General features: G+C 43.7%; 1 protein-coding gene and 1 pseudogene across 1 annotated transcript in view; one reads left to right on the forward strand and one right to left on the reverse strand.

Moving 5' to 3' along the window:
- Positions 1-3658: 3658 nt before the first annotated feature.
- The window catches only part of TRIM71 (tripartite motif containing 71), a 61807-nt gene continuing 45769 nt past the window's right edge, over positions 3659-19696 (reverse strand). Inside the window, exons 3-4 of the mRNA XM_039843449.1 lie at positions 9105-9239; positions 3659-5587 (exon numbers count right to left, since the gene is read on the reverse strand). Of these exons, the coding sequence (XP_039699383.1) occupies positions 4136-5587; positions 9105-9239 (1587 nt within the window). The 3' untranslated portion in view covers positions 3659-4135. The remainder of the gene's footprint in view (positions 5588-9104; positions 9240-19696) is intronic.
- LOC120586871 (uncharacterized) lies at positions 13325-13443 on the forward strand (annotated as a pseudogene).

Raw genomic sequence — 19696 nt, forward strand, 5'->3', positions numbered from 1 at the left:
AAGCAAACGGTGTGAGGTGGGGTGGAGTAGTGTGTGTGTCCTGGGTCACTGGCCTGCAGGAAGCCAGAGGAAGCTAAAGAGCCTTGGGAGGTCGTGGCTATATGATATCATCACACGCAAGTAGTAGAGTTTGACTTTTATACAGCCCCAGACTGTTGGAGACGCAAACGTGATGTCGTCAATAAATACCCTAAATGCTTTTTGGCACCACTGGATTTTTTTTTTTTTTTTTAAACAGAAAAACAAGCCTTAGAACTTTGGCATTTCTTTCACTATTTACCAGAATACAGCAATCTTAGAATCTCCCAGAGGAAGACAACACATATACAAACAGTATTCTGCTGCTTCAAGCCTAAAAGACTTCCTTCAAATCATTAAGCTTTGGCTTAACTAGAATAAAACAGACTGAGCCAATCTCAAGCTATTCTCTTACAGCTCTATCACAAAGTGCCTTAAATCTGGCAACTTTTTTGGCCCAACACATAATTCAGGTTCTGTTTATGGTACCCTTGTTATTTCTTTCCCCAAGTAAGTCAGACTTAAAAAGGGCATCCATGAATTGAAGAGTCAGGGCACCTGGGTTACTGTCCGGGCCCCTGGGCTCCAGCCAACTCGCATGCCACCTGCCAGCCACAATACGGCACAGGTTTCTGGGAGAGCATTGCTTCTTGTGACCAAATTTACAAAGGAATGACTTAAAATAAAATAAAAAAAAAAAGAAAGAAAAAAGATTAACACTTTTGAAATGTTAAGTGTCAACCAAAAGTGGTTTTTATCTGTGCTGTTATTTAGATCTCCTTTAGCCATATCAATACCCAAACCTATATATTCAAATCCAATTGGTAGCTTCCCACCCTGCCCTACCACGTCAGACAACATGGGGATTTATTATCTAAATATCACATTTACTCAATAGAAATATTTTATCCTCCCTTCCAGCACCCAGGACTTTATCCTCTCACCATTGTAAAGACTTCTCTCTTTGACCCAATTTCCTACCTAACCTAGCTAGCATCACCTCACAATGGGCAGGGGATATGCATTTAAATACACCTATTTTCAACAGCCTCACTCACACTAGGGAGTTCCAAATGTTGGCTTTTCTTATCTTTCTTTGATTTGGAGCATTCCACATTGTACAATAAACACACTCCAAAGTGCTTTGCACCAATCCCTGTGGGTTGAGTTAATTTTGGGCAGCCAAAGATGGCCGATGTTTTAAAAACAAATCTTCCCAAGCGTGACCATGTTTCACAAATGGCAGTGATGCACAATTCTGGGTGCAGAAAGGTAAGGAGATGTACCACTATCGTGGGTGAAAGCAGGCAGGACCGCCCACCTGCACAAGCATTTCAGGAACGACAACTCCACTAGCTTTAAGCCTGCAAACTGGTCAGTCTATTAATTGTAAGATCCGGTCATTTTGGCCAGGCATGGAAACTCTGGCTTTATAACCAAATCCACAGAAAAATGTTAAATAAGCCATTTCAGTTGCTGCTATTCACCAAGAAAATTCCCCATTCAGGTCCCAAGATTCTCCTACATATGGGGAAACATGGAAGAAAAAGTGAGAATGAAGATGATGCTAAAAATAAAGATGGGATCTTCAAAGGTAGTAACTACCTGAAATAACAGCCCAGTCATAATCATGACATGGGTTTCTGACAATGTTTTAAAAAATTTTTAAGATCCATCTCCTCCATAAAAATATTTTTAAGCATTTAAAACCAGTTGTCTTTGGTGTTTAAAGGATGATTTGTTGGATAGTTGTGGGGAGGGGGAGGGAAGGATCAGCACCAAGTTATTCCACAGTGTAAAAAACAAAAAAACAAAAAAAAAACCACTAATAAAAATGTTTTATTACCTGGAACTCAGGGGCAAAATAAAAGGCAACTGAATAGGAACTGGGGAAGGATTCACTATTAAGTTCTTCAATAAAAGAAAAGCCGCTTTTATAAAACGAGATTTCTTACTGTCTCCCTACCCTGTAACACAGCAGCTGGGAGCCAGCAGGTTAAAGTTACTTTTTAATTTTTGGATACTTTATTGCATGCAGTTCTTTAAGAAATGAGTTTTTTCCCCATTTTGGTCATTCAGAAACCCTAGAACTAAAGCAATGGAAAGACACAGGGTACCATGAAGGGGTAAATTAAATGTCCAAAACAGCTGGATAGAAAAAGCAACTTGATTGACTTGCTATACTGTCCCTGTCATCTCTTTTTCTCTTGGGATAACAAAAACAAATTGCTTCATTTCTTTATTCTTTTCATTTAAAACTATATCCATATTGCAAAAGGAATTTCTCTTAAATACAAGAACAGAAAGTGATCTGTTGTTTTTCTGTTTAAACGAGACCTCTCCCTGTAAACACTGCCATTTGAGAGCCCATTTTTCTTCTGGGGTGTGTAATTTTCGAATTTGGTCCTAAATTAAGTATTTGAGGGAAATAAAGGGGCCCATGAGTTCCGATAAACAGGTTATCTACCAGCTCTACCTTATTTCCACCTGAAAGACAGATAATGCCCAGAAGCACGAGGTTTTGTCCCCAAGTCCAGCTTACTACAAACCAACCCTGTAAAGTGACAGATGCCATCCCACAGTCTGCAGTGAGAGCCTGGCTTCAATTTTCATTCTTTGGTACCGAGATACAGGTTTAACGAAAGACATTACTTCCTACATTTCTGAGTTGGGGCAGTTCAGTTTACAAAAATCCTTTACATTCAAAGGCTTTTGGGGGAGAAATTCACGTTCACCATGAGGTCCTACATACAGCTCGGCTCAGGAGCCGGACCAGTCTGTGAAAAGAGACTCGAGCAGAGGATGTGGCAATGGGCTGTTCCTATTAATCTGACTTTTAAACATTCTATTTCCCTGAACTTCCAAAGCAGGAAAAAAATTGTGCTTTTAAAATAAAAGTTCATTCCTTTGCCTACTCTCCTTAGGAAAAGAAACGCCTAGCATTAACAGAACAACATTCAATATAGGGTCGGGGATCGAACCCCCACCCTCCTGCAGAGTCTGGAAGAGTTTGGGGGTGACTTGCTTCTTTCTCACGCTCTCTACCTCGGCAAACGCGTGTCCACCCACACGCATGTCCACACACCAGGCCTCGTCCGAAAACCCTCTTTCTGAGAATGAGGTTCACTTTCTCTTTCCTTCCGTTTAACTCTTTATATCCAACAGTGAACTAAAAATACTTAACTTTTGAGAATACTTTTAAATCAAAAGTCCCAAACTACATCTATTATTTTTAGAAACTAAAAGTATGAAAGGAAAATGTTCTTTGGGAGGTGGTGTATCATTTTTAGCTTTACTAGTTTGGTGTAAGATGGCTCCACACATACACATGCACCTTGAAACAAACAAAGATGACATACCTAAGATATGAGTAAGTCTGCTTTTCTTGACTAGCAAAGCCACAGCCCCATCTTCTAGGAATAAGAAAAAGATGCTGAACAGGATGACAAGCGCACTGAGATGTAAAAGAACAGGCACGTTCTCTGTCACAGCATTAAAAGCGAGAGATTTTTCCAAAAAGATCAAGATCAGACAACACAATCTAACCCCATAAACACAGTATTCTCAAGAACACAAATACTCTATAATTAAGCATTTTAAATCCTATTTTTCCACATTTTATACTTTTTTTGTTTTTTTTTTTTTTGTTTTTTTACTTTTAGTAGTTTTTCGTGTTTCCTTGGCTCAATCTACAGAATACAGCCCACCACACACATCCAGGGCCCTCCTAGCCATAGAGAGGACAGGCTTGTGCATATCACGCCCTGCAGAGGGGAAGAGGGAACCGCGAACTCCACCGAGTGAGGGTGGGAGGCGGGCAGAGGGCCTGGCCGGAGAAGGAAATGTAAAGATTTATGAGGTAGATAGAAAATTATCACTTCACAGGCTCAATCCCTGCAGAAAAGATAAGTACATTCATCTGTAAAAAAATAAAGATGAGGTAGGACTTAAGCAATGTTGTACTTTTCTTGTTCTCTTTAAACAAAAGAAAAAGAAATTTCCCTGAGACTGTTTCTTCTTTGCAATTCAAAAAGGTGGGGGGTGGGGGGGGAGAGAAAGAGAGAGAGAGACATACACACACGCACACCCCAAATACAGAGAAGCCTCGAAAATGTGATTAGAAGATGAGGATTCGATTGTTGCCAAAGTCCACCACAACGATCATCCCGTCAGGGGTGACGGCGATGCCGGATGGGCGGTCCATCTGCCCGAAGCCACTGCCCTGGGCGCCAAACTTGCACAGGAAGCTGCCGTTGGACTCAAACATCTGCACCCGGTGGTTCCTGGAATCAGCCACGATGATGCGCCCCTCCTGGTCCACGGCCACACCCTGTGGGCGCAGGAACTGCCCGTTGCCGGTGCCCTCGGAGCCCAGGAAGCGAGCCGACTGGCAGTCGGGGTGGATGACCAGGAGCCGGTGGTTGTTGAAGTCGGTGACCACCAAGTGGCCCTCGTGGTTGAAGGCCACACCCCGAGGGGAGTCAAAGTGCTTCCAGAGAGCCCCCTCGAAGCCATACTTATTCAGGAAGACTCCATCAGGCCCAAACAGCTGGATCCGGTGGTTCCGAGTGTCAGAGACCAGGATCTTGCCCTCGGAATTCACCGCCACATCCCAAGGGTAGTTGAACTGCCCGTTCTTGGTTCCTTTCTCGCCGAACTTGAGGAGGAACTGGCCCTCAAAGGTGAAGATCTGGATGCGATGATTGTCCTTGTCAGCCACCACGATCCTTCGGGAGGCGTCGCAGGCCACCCCGGCTGGTCGGTCAAACTGCCCAGGCCGGGAGCCCAGGGTGCCGAATTTGTGGTGGAAGGTGCCACAGGGCTTGAACACCTGGATGCGGTTGTTGCTGCGATCGGCGACCACGATGTAGCCCTCCTTGTCCACACTTACGCCCCAGGGACGGCAGAGTTTGCCATCGCTGTCACCCTCGCTGCCGAAGCTCAGGCCCGGGAGCCCGATGCCCACGTAGCTGCGGCCCGACTTGACGACCACCTTGAAGGGGCTGTTCTCAATGTGCTGGTTGCACATGGTGACCGACACCAGGTGCTCGCCTTCCAGCTGGGGCCGGTAGCTCACCATGTAAGTCCCATTCTGCTGATCGGTCACCTCGGCTCCAAACAGGTTGCCATCCGGGCCCAGGACCACAGCCGACATTAAGTCACCTCCCGAGAGGCGAGGCTCTCCATCGTGGTCGTAGCCAATGACGGTGAAGGAGGCCACTTTACCCTGGAGGGCCCGCTTGAGGCCGTCACCCGTAGCCTTTGTGAGTGGCGCAAAGGCCCCGCTGCTGACAAAGCCAAAGGACTTGATGGCGAGGTACAGTGCCTGGTCGGGGGGTGTGAACATGACCCGGTCGTCTTCTTGAGGCTGCAGGAAGCTGCGCACAGTCTTCAGCTCCTGCACCTGGGCCAGCATGCGGTCTCGGGCCAGCAGGATGTCTAGCGCCCTCCCCTCCTCCAGGACCTGCTGGACGGCACTGATGGTGCTCTCAAGCTTGTTGAGGTTCTGCCGCAGCTTCTCCACCTGCAGGTACAGAGACTTGGCTTTGACCTGGCGGATCTTCTCTACCTGGAGGGAAAGACAAGAACGTGGAGAGAGGACCACAGAGGCTTAGATCCAAGCACAGAACACAACATGACCTGACACTAGTCACGAGGAAGCCTCAGACAAACCCATCCTGAGGGATAATCTATAAAAACAACTGATCTGCATTCTTCAAACATGGCAAAATCTAAAGACAAAGGCTGAAGAACTGTTCCAGATAAAAGCAGATGACTAAAGAGACAGGACAACCAAATGCAATGAGTGACCTTGGATGGGGTGGGGGGCTACCAATTGAGGATTAGATTATAGCTACTAGTATAATAGTATTGGGATTAAACTTCCTGATTTTGAGGAACTTTGATTCTCTAAGAGAATGTCCTTGCTCAGAGGAAATAAATACTGAAATATTTGGGGCATCGTGTCTCCAACACGCCAACTTACTCTCAAATTGCATACATACAATACACATATAGAGAGAATGGTGAAAATGGAGCCAAATGCAAACAATGGGTGGAATCCAGGGAAAGGATATACGGAGTTCTTTTATTATTGGTACCTGCCAACTTTTCTCTAACTTAGAAATTAAATAAAAAGTTTTTAAAAAGCCATCTAACGAGTGTTTATTGAGCACTGTGTGCCAGGCACTGGAGATACACTGTGACCAATAGAAAATATGGTCCCTAACCTTGTAGGGCTTATAGTTTTAAAATGACAGATATTAAACAAGCAAGCAAAGAAACAATGTGAGGTAACTGGATGTTCGAGTATAAACGGGGTACAAGGGACAGTGACTCGGGAGGCCCTCTTTAGATAGGATTGCCAGAGACAGTTTCTTTCATGAGTTGATAACTTGAAAGTCGAGTCAAGCTAAGGGCTAAATTTAGGCGAGTGCTCCAAGCAGAGGATGAAACAGCAAGCACAAAGACCTCAAGGTGGGCACGTGCCGACGATCGCCCAGGTCAGGGATGATGGCAGCACAGGCAACAGAGGTGGCTGCGAAGGTGGAGAGAAAACTGGCAGAAAGGGGTAGAACCAGCGAGACTTCCCGATGCGCAACAGCACAAGGCCAGCCCTGTGCCCCCAAAAGACTGAGCCATCATCAATGCAGCTACACAGAGCACCTGAAACCTCTCAAAAGATATCCCCCTCCCCCGCCAATGCGTAGGAAGAGTGCAGAAAGAGTAAAGAGATTTTGTGAGGACCTACTAATTCAAGATTCCCCCTGCGGCCACCGCCTTCACCACCCCCACTCCCCGCCCGCTTGCCTCACCTCTGTATCTAAGAACAGGCTTTAAAAACCTTCAACTGGGAGCCTAAAAAAAAAAACCCTGTACCTCAAATGTGGAGACACCAAGGTTTTGGCAACCACTGGCCTATGTCATTTCCAAAGGAGCCCTCTAAATCTAAAATGCTATAAAAAAATACATACATGTGAATTCTGACCTGCCAAAATAACTTCTGCGTCTGAGTTTCTCAAACCACGCTATTTGGGAATGAGGGATTTTGGATGACCAGCAAAAAGAGAGTCATTTCTCTAATTCTTTTGCATTAAATAAAAATCCTCTAACTTTTAAGCGACTTCCCCTTATGAAGGGAATAATACACGGGTCCCCCAACTAGTTCACCCTGTTCTGCAGAGAGGATCGTAAGTTCCGAGTGCTCCAAGGCCTATTTCAGAATAAGGGTCCACTGCTGGGAAGCTGAGATTTTAATCGGATTTTCCCTTAGGGAGTGATGATGTGCTTTCTGACCCATTCATGCTTTTTCATCTGTCTACTCTGGAAGCAGGACATGCGTGTACAGAGAGGCCCGTGTAGGGACAGATCAGAGAGAGGCTTTGTCCTTTGGTCTTGCACTGGACTAAAAACCCCTGAGGCTTTGATTCTGATCCCTCAGCTAGGTGGTTGCAGCTAACCCTACGAGGAAGCTAAGTCTCCTGGAAATTTATAAGCCACAGCAACAAAGGTACATCCAGATACATGAAGCTGGGTCACTGGGCACTCAAGTGTCTCAATGTTCAATAACCAGAAGGGTGAAAAGAAACCCCCCAAACATCATATAACAAAGAGGTTCCCAGGCAAAGATAGGCAAGGAAAGTATTGCCGGGCGGGAGCGGAAAAATCAGTAATTAGTAAAAGAGAGGGGGATTCTCACAGGATTCGGGGTGAGGTACCACAGTAAAAAGTAAAGAGAAACGGGATTGAGTTGTGTCCAGAACAAGCGAGCTCATTCTGGAGGAATCTGAGAGTTTTCAGGCAAATAGAAATGAAGTGTATTGCATGAAGAAGAAATTGACTCTTCTTCCAAATTTGCTTCTCCTCAACACTTGCTTTCTAGTCCTCCTAAAAGAGAACTGCCTTTGAGTCAGCCTCACGGGAGTGAGGATAACTGAGGTGAGATCTGCAGAGATGCACAAAGGCCTTTTCATCAGCAAATCCAGAAGAGCAAGTTTGTGGCAGAGTTCACCACAGAGCTCTCGGGTTGCAAGAGGTGGGCCCCTTTCAGTTATAATTAACATTCGTGGGTGGCATGAGACTGACAGACCATGGGGACATCTGACTGTCTGAAAACCACGTCAGACCCACAAAGGTGCCTAAAAAAAAATATGTGCCGAATTAAATCTTGGACTTCTTCCACCCAAGGACTCTTTTCTCTTCTTGTCAAAGAGCAGCTGAACCATATTCCTTGAGAGATCAGAAGTAGAAAGCAGCTAGTTAGGAGCTAACTAAATGGGAAGTGCAATGCGAAATCCAACCTAGCTTTCCAGAACATTCTAGGGCGTAGTGATTGGTGAAGGTCACTTCCAAAAACTGAGATGACACTTATATGATGGTAGAAGTTTTGATGATCGAAACAGGCACACACCCACTTTTTTAATCAGCTATGTAGACGGCCTTACTCGTGTGTTCAAAAAATGTTAATTTTACAATAGGATGGGCGTGGGTGGGGCGCAGGGCCATTCACAGGCACGTTCCCCTCTTCCCGCTGAAGGAGGGCAGAAAATCAGAGAAGAAAATGCTGGGATGGTGACGGGCGGGGAGAGTCATCTTTCCAGCTGATTTTTATCTAAACAGCACACCCGTGTGCTCAGCACTCTTTCCTGCTCCGACAGGAAGAAAGGGCACACGCTCGCTGCCCTCACAAGTGGAAAACTGGCTTTCCACAAGGGGTCAGGAAGTACGGCCAGCCAGGACACCAAAAATAAGGATGTTTCCCACCGGTCTGCTTTCATAACAATGGCTTCGATTGTGCTCCCTTCTTTCTGCCTTCTCCTGAGCGCGTGTGAGCAACAAAATTTGGGACTCCATCCAGTCTTGGGGCCCGACTACTTCTGAAAAGGCTTCAGGCTGTTTTACTGCCCGGAGAGCACCCACAAGGTTCCAGGGACCCCTGAATTCTTCTGCCAACAAACTCTGGAAAACTACCAAGTATTCTACATTTAGAGCTGGGGTCCAGGCTCTGACATGTGGTTCATGGAGAAATTCGGGCCTCATGGAGGCCCAGAGTGGGGGTTGGGCATGCTCCCCCGACCCCCCATTACCTTCCACAGCAGCTCACACTCCCGCTCCTCCAGGGCCTTCTTATGCCTTGCAGTCACAGCTTTGACCTCCGACTGTACCACCTTTGCCTTCATCTCCACCTGTTCTGCCACCGTCTGGGCCTGCTCGATGCTCAGCTGGAAAACCAAAAGAAAAAAAACTCATATGGCATTAGAAGGACCTTCACTACTCAGACAAAACATTAAAGTCTACTTTTTTCCAGACCTGAAAAAGCTAGCAAAACACTCTGGGCCCCCAGGCTGCTTGATTCACTTCCTTGGAAAGAAAACAGACACTTAGGGAGAGAGAATGGCATCTGTCTGACATGTAACTGAAGGAGCTGCTGGCAAGCGCTGGATTTCCTTGTATGAGAAATGGCACCTACACAGTGAATGTCAGGACTATTAAGAGATACTCTGACACAGTGAAATCGGTAGAGCTGGGCCACAGCTGAAAGCTGGGAATGAGGATCAGATGTGAACTGTACTAGCCCGGGCACACAAGGAGCTTTCCAAGGACTTTCTGGCCACCCCCACCCCCGCCTGGGGGAAACCCTGCAGGCTGGGCACACCCCTCATGTGAGGGTGTACAATGGCTGTGGGCCGGTGGTGATCCATCACATTCTTGTCAAGTCATTCCCAGCCAGAACCGACCCCAAGTGCACATTGGGAATACTGTCTGATCCACCTAGGAAACCCTGCCCTGTGGCTAAAGACCATATATGCAGCACCACACCCCCCACTCCGTACCACCGGCCCCAGTAAATCAGCCCGTTTAATCAGACGTATTATTGTTCATAAAAAATTAATCCAGACAGAAGGCCTGGTGTTTTCATTAATATTACATGACATGTCTTGAAAAGCCACAAGGATTTCTGTGAGATACTGAGGCATTAAATCAGGGATTCCAAGCTGACTGCTGCTGGTGCAACAGTGTTAGAGCAGGGGTCCCAAATCAGGAGGGGCCTAGGGAGGCGGGAAGCGTTCGGGGCCCAAACCAGGCTCAGGAATTGGTTGCAGGTGACCAATCATCTCTGTACCCTGGAACAAGGGGTTTCCAGAAGATGGAACACATCTAAAACCGGGACAGTCCTGGGCAAAAACCAGGCTGGATGGTCACCACTAGGAGTCGGGTAACCTGGTTCAAACCCTGGCTCCAGCTCCTACTAGTTGAAAGGATAAGTTCCTGGCCTCCAACCTTGGGAAAGGGTGAATGTGAGAAAAATGCAGCAGAGCACATGGAAGAGCTAACAGAGCCCCCGGCACAGGTTAGGAACACAGGTTAGGTGCTCAGAGAAACACCTGCAACAAAAGCTCAACCATCTTTTCCCCTCATCCCACTTAGCTCTTGTCAGAGAAATAGGAGTGTGTACCCAGATCTAGTCACACTTCCTGTCTTACTTTGTTTTTAAATTGTAGTAAAACACACACCTCCTGCCTTATTTTAATTATGGTAAAATACATAAAATTTACCATTCATGATATTTAGCGCACCTTTAGTGTTGCACAAACATCAACACTAGGTCCGGAACACTTTCCCCTTCCTAAAAGAAATTTCCATGCCCATTAAGCAGTCAGTCTCCACCCTATCTCCCTCACCCGCATGGCAACCATAATCTATTCTGTCTCTAGTCTGGATATTTCATATAAATAGAATCAAACACTAAATGGCCAGCCTTATTTTTATGAATACAATTCTAAGCTAAATAGTTGGGACTCATTTGGTCACTTAAAATTGGAGCCCCTATTTTACCAACTTTAATCGTCTCAGCCTGGACGACGCATTAATGGCATGGGAGCCACACCCACACTGCAGCTGCCCCCCTTCCCCCCCGCAAACATGGCTGTGGTCAACTGCTCACTGTCCCAATCCCTGTGACGTCTATGGATCCAGTGAGCTGATCAGAGCTGGCACTCAGGTTGATCTGGATGGTTCACAGATCAACTCCACTGCCTGGATGCCTTCTCTTCCAAATCCACCCTCAAGTTCAAAACCCAGCTCAGATACCACTTTCTTTTTGCAGCTGGACGTGAAGGGCACCGTCATATGATCTTTCTGCTCCATCTTCATGATCCTGTCCCAAGTGTCTATACATATCAAACTAAGTGGAGGCTAAGTACATAGCCCATGGTACTGAGTCACTGGGTTGTAACAGGAACAATCTATACATTTCAAATCTGCTCATGCCTATGGCCATAACCATGCTTATCAAGGCACTAGGTAACTATACTGGATTAAATATTGTCTGCCCCACATCTCCAATTCAGGAGCACCTGAAATCTCAGAATGTGACTTCTTGGCAAATAAGGTCTTTGCAGATGTTAAGATGAGGTCATAATGGAATAGGGTGAGTCTTAAATCCAATGATTGGTTCCACATAAGGCTAAGTGAAGGCAGAGGCTGAAACTGGGAATGAGACAGGCTTAAGCCAAGGCAACCACCGGAAGCTAGGAAAAAGGAAAGATTCTTTCTTAGAACCGTTCAAAAGAAGCGTGTCCCTGCTGACGTCCCAATTTTGGACTTCTAGCCTTTAGAACTATAAGATAATGAATTCCTGTTGTTTTAAGTCACCCAGTTTGTGGTCATTTGTAGCAGCCCTAAGAAATTATTACAGTAGCCAACAAATTGAAGCAGATGGATATATCCAAATTATCTCTAAGATACAAAATTAGAATGACCAACCAAGTAAGTGTGCATATTAAGCAGATATCATAATGGGGTTGATAGATTTTGAATGTCTCAGCTTGTTGGTCAAGATTCATTTAGAAAAACGGAAACCTCGCTACAGATTTAAACTGAGATATTAAATGTAGGGAATTTGGTTAAACAAGAATTGGGAAATTCCTAGGACAAAGGGTACACTGAGGATTAGAGATAGATAGTCACTGTGAGAGGCAGCCACCACGCCCTGGCCTTGAGAGAACAACAAGAAAGTGGAGGTTCCAAGAACTCAGAAGTACAGATGAGGGGCCATGCTCAGCTCATTCTGCAAGTGGCAAAAGGTGGAAATTGGACCCAACTTTTGTAGCCAGAGAAATGATGTCATTGATAAGAACAGCAAGTGAAAAGGAAAAGCTAGTCCCTTCTTCCCACTTTCAGATTTATGGTTTGAAGTGGGGCAGCCCCAGCATCACGTGGCATAAGTGTGAAAGGTTGCTGGGCTTTAGCCAACTAGAACTTAATAAACTGGCACACCATCCTGTTTTCAGATGTGTTGATTATTAATTAGCACAGAGCTGGTGTCCAAGTCAATATCTGAAGTGAGACAACCAAGCCTATGTCCATAATATTTCTTAAAACTTCCTCAGTGGTAAGCAGAAGTAGCAAACTTTTTTACTTATACCATTGTTGTATTATTTACCAAACTGATTTCCCATTAAAAATCATAAGACATGGAAATAACAGGCTGACATTCCTCCAGAGCAAGAGCTGGTTGGAGAGAGCAATGCCCAGCCGGTTTACGTGCAGGATTAGGGGGGTGTTAACATGCGAGTGTCTACTCACCTCTGCCCCTACCGTCTCCTAGCCAGGCTTGCTCCCTCCTGTCCTGTCCTGTCAGGCCCCTGGCAAGCCCTTGGGTTTGGAACTCCCATCCTATGACAAAAACTCCTTCTTTCATTTTTCAAGCAGGCAAAAGGGATGGCAAAGCTCTTACTGTAATCTCAGTCATCCCCAAGCAAGGATAATATCATTCCTAAGCTGAGAGTTGTGAAAGCCCTACGTCAAGAGACAAAATAAATCTCCCCTCTCCAAATCGTACCCAATCCAGTGAAGCACTGCATTCCATGATGTGCAGACCAGGACCTGCTGAACTAGCTCCCATGATCTAAAGCAGGGCTTTTGAGGGAGACCAGAAGCAGGTGGGTTGGGGAAAATGACAGTAGGGAAAAGGGCTGGGTAAACTTCAAAAACACTTTGCGGTAAGGGGAAAAAACAAAAACAAAAACAGAACACCCAATAAGCACGGGGCTTGAGGGAAAATGTTATCATCTGCTCGATGTTAACAGATCCAATCAAACATTTGAGATTTGAGGGTCTCAATCTGGGCAGGCGATGTCAGTCAGAGCACGCAAGCTGACTGTTGAGTGATAGCCACTTAGAAGTGAGGAGTCTGAGGCCAAATCTGGGTTTCCTAGGGAAGAGTGCAGAAAGCGATTGATTAGTGATGTCTGCTCTGGAGAAAAGTGGTGACCTGATGACTGGTATTTAAAGTACCCTGATAGTCTACGGCCACGCCACCCTGAATGTGCCCGATCTCATCTGATCTCGGAAGCTACTCAGGGTCAGGCCTGGTTAGTACTTGGATGGGAGATCGCCTAGTTGGACCAGGCGCTGTAGGCGTTTAAAAAAAAAAAAAAAAGTGCCCTGATAGTCAGATAATAGAGTATGCGAATATCACCCAGAAACTCATGGGCCACCATACCAGATATGGAAAGTACTGTAGTTCCCTCTAAATGTAATTTATTACTACATTTAATATCTTTGGAACTATGACTTGGCTTAAAATTGTCGGTGGGTTTTTTTCCTTTATTGGTTGTATGTATAATAAATGTGCCACTTACTTGCACTCGACGACATTGAAAAAGTGACAGAAATGCAGTAATTAAAGAGCCGAGCCGCTACACTCCTGATCCTGGTTACGGAAACCTCTGGGGGAATCAGTGCATCTTATAAAACCCTCTAATTTACGTAAGTGACTAGAATGTTGTATTTTCTGGAAGAGACAAAGTGAAAGTAATAGAATGTTCTAAAAAGCAATAAAAATGAGTGGTCACCTTTACAACATTGATGAGGTACACGACAAATATCGTTCGTGCTTTCTTCGTTGTGGGTAACATAACAAATTTACCTCGTCAGGGTAAATTCTCTTTACAGGACTACCTACAATTAATTAAAGGATTTACTTCTGGGTGTTTTCTCTAGAACTAAGGCTCTAAAGCTAAATATAGATAAAGCTGTAAGTTTCTGAGTCATAACTTAGGAACTGTGGTTCCGAGTCAACTGTATATCAGATACTTGCAATTTAATACTGTATTTTTTTTTTTAAGTCAATGGGGAAAATATGCCTTTTACAACATGTATACTCTTCCCATCCAGAAATGATTTATTGGACACTTACGCAAAAAGAAATTATTGAAAATAAGTTGATGAGGACCTCAGTCTTGGAGGAAAATGAGGTGTCTAAGACAAGATGACCTCACTAGGGAGGTTAATACACAAACTGCACGCAGTGCTGGGCCGCTTATTTATTATAAGGAGTGGCGCCAACATAAATGTCAAGCCTTTTGGCACCAACACGAACACAGATCACCATGATGTGATCTGGGGTCCAGAAGTGACTGGAGAAAGGCAAAAACACCTCTGCTGAGCCTTAGTCATCTTCAGCTATGGCGTGGAAACTAATAAGACATATGTCCTTGGCTGAAGAAAGGAAATGAGGTTCCTAAAGAAGTTTTTTCTAAACAAAACCTGGTAAATGGAAATTAAAATACCCATTCTCCAAGTTGTACTAAGTCCAGATATATTATAAAATGACACTGGTACTTATAAAGTTGGTGCAGCATTTTATGAGAACTTAAATCTACCTGATTTAGGGGCCCAGTATCCTTTATTTTTAGGGTGTTTTCAATATTCATTCATTTGGTCCAAAGGGAGCTCTCAATCACAGTGCCTCCAGCCACTGTGCCAGAGGAGAAACAAAGGAAGCCAGGCCAATCAAGAGCCCTTTCCTGGGAGAGAGCGTGCGCGCACACGTGAGCGAAGTCATTCAGAGCGTTGGCACCAAGGTCGGCGTCCCTGGATACCTGAAGCCTGATCCATCCATATTCTCCTACCTGGTCACCTGAGACTATTCATTCCTTTTTAGTCAATTGCAACTAAGAGTCCTAATTCAGACAGCATGGGAAATTTTTTAATTAGGTCATGGTGCATTAAACCATGATTTTCCCTCACATTTAGGGTGTACATGGCACAAGGTGTGTATGTGCTGGCAAATTACCTTCCAAATGAGTAGTGTTGAACCCATTCGTTCTGGGTTCAATCTGCAATTCATCTATTCAGTGTCAGTGTGCCTTCTGGCAGGTAACCTGAGGTTCATCTCTTTCAACCAAAGTGTTTTCTATGCAAAATGGAAAGAATGACACCCACACCACATAGGCACTACTACGTATGTATAAAGTACCTAGTTCAGTGCTTAGAACAGAGAAGTCAGTAAACAGGTCTGTGGATTCTTACGGCTGAAAAGGGAAGGCCTATGGTTAATGAGATCTGGGATCTTGGGCAAAACAACCAAATTTTGCCCTTCCATTTCCATATGTGTAATAGAAAAAAAGTTTCCTTGATCTACTTTCTGGGATAGTTTATATCAGTTCACTTGAGAGAGCAGGCATGCTGAGCATTCACTGTGGTAACTTTTCCATCATGGAAAGCAAAAGTATCTGCAGGCTACTTACTTAGACTATTAAGGTGACCAAAGGAAAACAGAAGATAGGGGACCAAAGCAGTTCAGAAAGTCTAGATTAATTTACAATTTCATTTGTACAATATAAAATAATTATGCTTAGCTATTAAAGCTCAGTTCTCGTAACTTTTGTGCTAAATAGCGCAAAATCGATCATTCTAGCTTTAACATGGAGAGTGCCGGTGTTTACTTTTTTAAATGAGGAGACAACTCAAACCAGGAAGAAGGTAGGGCAAAGACAGCTGTTGTTTACAACATCCATCTCACCGTTATTACTACTGACTTACTACTAACAGCAGATGAAAAATAACAGAAGCTGTATCTTATTTAAGACTGAAGTGAGCATGGATAAAAACTCCCTTGTAACTGATGTGGGTCATGACACTGGGTTTCTAGCCAATGAATGTAAGAAGTGTTATGCAAAACTCCTGGTAAACCTCTATATAAAAGGTGGGAGCAATTGGCCAAAACATAAATGTGGTGGCTTGAGTCCAAGCAGCCATTTCAGGCCATGGGAATAAACATTAACACTTATAGGAATGATGGAGGTAGAGTAGAAAGATTCTCCCATCACTACCTGCATCTTTTTTTAATAGTAGAGATTAAAACCTTGAGTATTTATTTAAACCACTACTTTTGGGGAGCAGAGTAAAGGCCTGTTACTAATTGCTAAATTCATTTCCCAACCCATTAAAACAAAGTGGAATCTTAATCAATGACAGAAAGCAGATGAGGAGCTGCTTGGGCACACGGAAGCAGAGAGGGAGGGATTACCCTAAGGATACAAGTAAACTTTTGGAGGCGACAGACATGTTCATAATCTTGACTACTGATGCTTTCATGGGGAAAATAAATGTCAAATGTATGCTGTACACTTTAAATATGGATGGTTTATTGTCTATCAGCTGTCCTCAATAAAGGTGAAAAAAACTTTGCCTTAGTCCCACCATAAAGGGAAAGACTACCATTAATATTTTGGTCTATTGCTGCCCCTCCCTCCCCATTTTTTCTGTGAATTTTCTGGTTTTGCATAATTTTTCTTGAACTAACTTCAGAGTTTGCTTGTTTTACCTTAACACTGTGTGTTAATGTGATCACAAACTCTTTACAAAGCATGGTGTGCATACTCAGTCATTTATCCAAAATAGCATTCTGGTGTAATTTTACCTGTATAACTGCTCAGACTGAATGTATTAAATAGTTGGATTTTCTCTTTCTGTGTTTGTCTCTTTTATTCCTTTATTAGTGTCTTCTTGTTTTACTTACTTTTATGATCTTTTCATAGTATAACTTAATTGTCATATTTTCTAGTTTGTGGTTTTCCTTTTGATATGCATAAGTTTCTTGTATGACTTCTAATCTTAGAATGTTTTCATGAGTTTAGATATTTAACATAACCTTTAGGGTTTTGGGGTGGTTTTTTTTTTTTAAATATACTTTCCCCTTCTCCTCTCCATGTAACCCCTTTAATCTAGCTAGGTTTACATTTTGGTGTTTGTTATGATAGATTTAAATCTATTCCTTTTCCTTCCTCCATCATCCTTTGTTATTGGCTTGATGTCCTAACTCTCTTAAGTTATTAGCAAAATAAAGCCTATTTCTAGGATATCTACTGTTTCTTGGATCTGCCAATTTGCCGGTACAAATAAGCAGCTTTTAAAAGCTCCCGGATGATATGCTTAATACATCGATGCTATTAAGAGCAAATGAACAAACCTAAGACAGTTTCTTAGACCAATGTCTTCCATATCAAACTTGTTATGAATATTCCCTTATAAAACAAATCAGAATCTCCTCTTACTCTGTGACCAGAATCATTCTGTATTTTGGTTAAAGTAGATTAAGTGATTTTCTTCAAGGGTAGGGGTGTTTATGCATATTTTCAAGAAACTTACCACCCTCCCCAAATTGTATATTGACTATATTCCTTCCTTCTCCGATGTGCATATTTAGAACACAGAACAGTCTTCATACCATCTCTGTTACACTCTTAAATATAAACACTATTAAATGACCATGTAAAAATTATGTGCTCGGGCCATTTTTACCTAACATTTTGACCAACTGCATGAAGAAACCCGGTGTCCGAAGCACCCAAATCAGTGTGTTATTTTATGGCATTTCATCATCACTTCTTTATCCTGTGGGATACATCTCAATATTTCAGTGGCTGTCATTCTGACCATTCCTTAGTGACCACCAAAGGAGAAAACCTTGCACGTTCACACACAAATCTAAAAATCTCTATGTAATTAAGCAAAATCGTACCCTGTGTTACATAGTGGCTGCTCTTCTCAGTATCTTCCAGGTATATGGTAAATGACATGGGGATTAGACAGGGACTCCAGCTGAAGCTCTCAGAACAGTGCTCTCCCCTAACACAGCAAGGCTCAGTTAAACAGCAGCTGAACACACGTGCAGACTCCTCCCCATTCTCACTCGGTTTCCTTGACACATAACTGGTTGTGTCTCAACTCCTACCAGGAACCCATGTGCAAAACATGTGTTCTCAATGAAAACCAGATCACACCAGTCTTCTCACCTTGGGGACCAAGTTTGTTTCTGTGGTTTTTGTGGGAACAAATTGGCTTTTTGGCAAATGGTTTTTGAACGAAGATAACTTGTCCTCAGCCTATACCTCAACTTTCCCTCCCTAACCGCAAAGACGTGTGCTGGCAGCAGAGTAAACTCAGAGGGAAAGAGGGGCTGTGTCTTCTGCCAACACCCAGAGACTTCTTTCTTAACAGGTATGAACCCCGACATTCTACTCTCTCACAGAGGGCCTCGAGACAGGCAGTTTTCTAAGAATGGTCAATGCATCTGATGAGAACTTTCAGAGAGAAACGGTGTCCGATCATACTCCAATCTTCAGATCACTGGATGCAATGTTAGGTTTTAAAGAATTATTACTAAGAGCCATGAGAGGGTGTGCCACACCCACACACTCCTGGTAATACAGAGACTTCCTAGGCAGCCTACTCAGTCTATGCAGTTGACATTCAGCAGGTGCACCTGGGTGTGGCCATACAGATTAGTAACATACTCAGCCTCCCAACTCCAAGAATCCACCGGCCACCTGGCACCTCTCCCCTAAAATACCCCCACAATCCAGCATTTACATTTGTGTCAGGCACAGCAGTACCAAGTGATATCTGAATTTCACTCTTACAGAAGTTCTTTTCACTACTCACAACAGCAGACTCTCAGCTAACACTGCCCATATTCGCTTTTATAAAGTTGGGCGTGGCAGGCAAAATCTTTTGTCCCTCTACTTCTCTCTCCCCTCCACAAAAAGCTCAAATGTCCACTTTTCTAAGATCTCATCATTTTAACCACACACCTCTCCTCTCCTTAAGCTTCTAGCAAACCATGACAACTCATTTTTCTCCCTTAGAATAACTGACGCCAGCAGAACACAAAGTACACCAGCGATTCTCTTTTCGTGTTTTAAGAACTCCATGAGTGTTCTCAATCTCCAAGGAGAGAAAGGAGTTAATCAGATTATGCTGCAACCTGGGGCAGGACCCATAGAGCAGCAGTTCTTTAAGCTCCCCAGGTGACGGTGTCCAGGAGAGATGCCAACAGGGGAGGCATTCGACAAGGTCCTAACTGTAGTGGCATAAAAATAGAAACCACAAACCACTTCATCCACGGGACCGAGATTCACTGAACCAGAACAGAAATAAAATAGAACTACACACTAGTGGGATGCTGGCAAACAAGATTTGATAGCAACCAAGAGACACTCTGAAGGCATAAGAATACAACAGAGTAAGTCATCTCAGAAATACAGACTCTCAAACTTCCAATCTTATGACTGGGATATCAGATAATCTGACTCATCAGAAAGATTACTTCAACATCATGCATAGGAATGCGACAGCTGCTGAGAAACTTAGTAAAAGCTAATCCATCCTTCCATTCCCCCTCCTTAAAGCACACGGTCAGTTTCTTTACCATTTCTAAAAAAGTTCACATATTTTAAAACAATTCAGTTACTTAAAAACTCTAGAATGTAAATAATAATGGTTTCCTATTCAATTTCTGCTCGAGGATTAGCAATGTTTCTTGACTTTCAACCTTATCCGTGAAGACAAGGCAAACATCTCAAGATTTTTGTTTTCCTAAATCCTT

The sequence above is a fragment of the Pteropus medius genome, unplaced genomic scaffold, assembly GCF_902729225.1.
Source record: "Pteropus medius unplaced genomic scaffold, Ma_sr-lr_union100, whole genome shotgun sequence".
In the NCBI taxonomy this organism is placed as follows: domain Eukaryota; kingdom Metazoa; phylum Chordata; class Mammalia; order Chiroptera; family Pteropodidae; genus Pteropus; species Pteropus medius.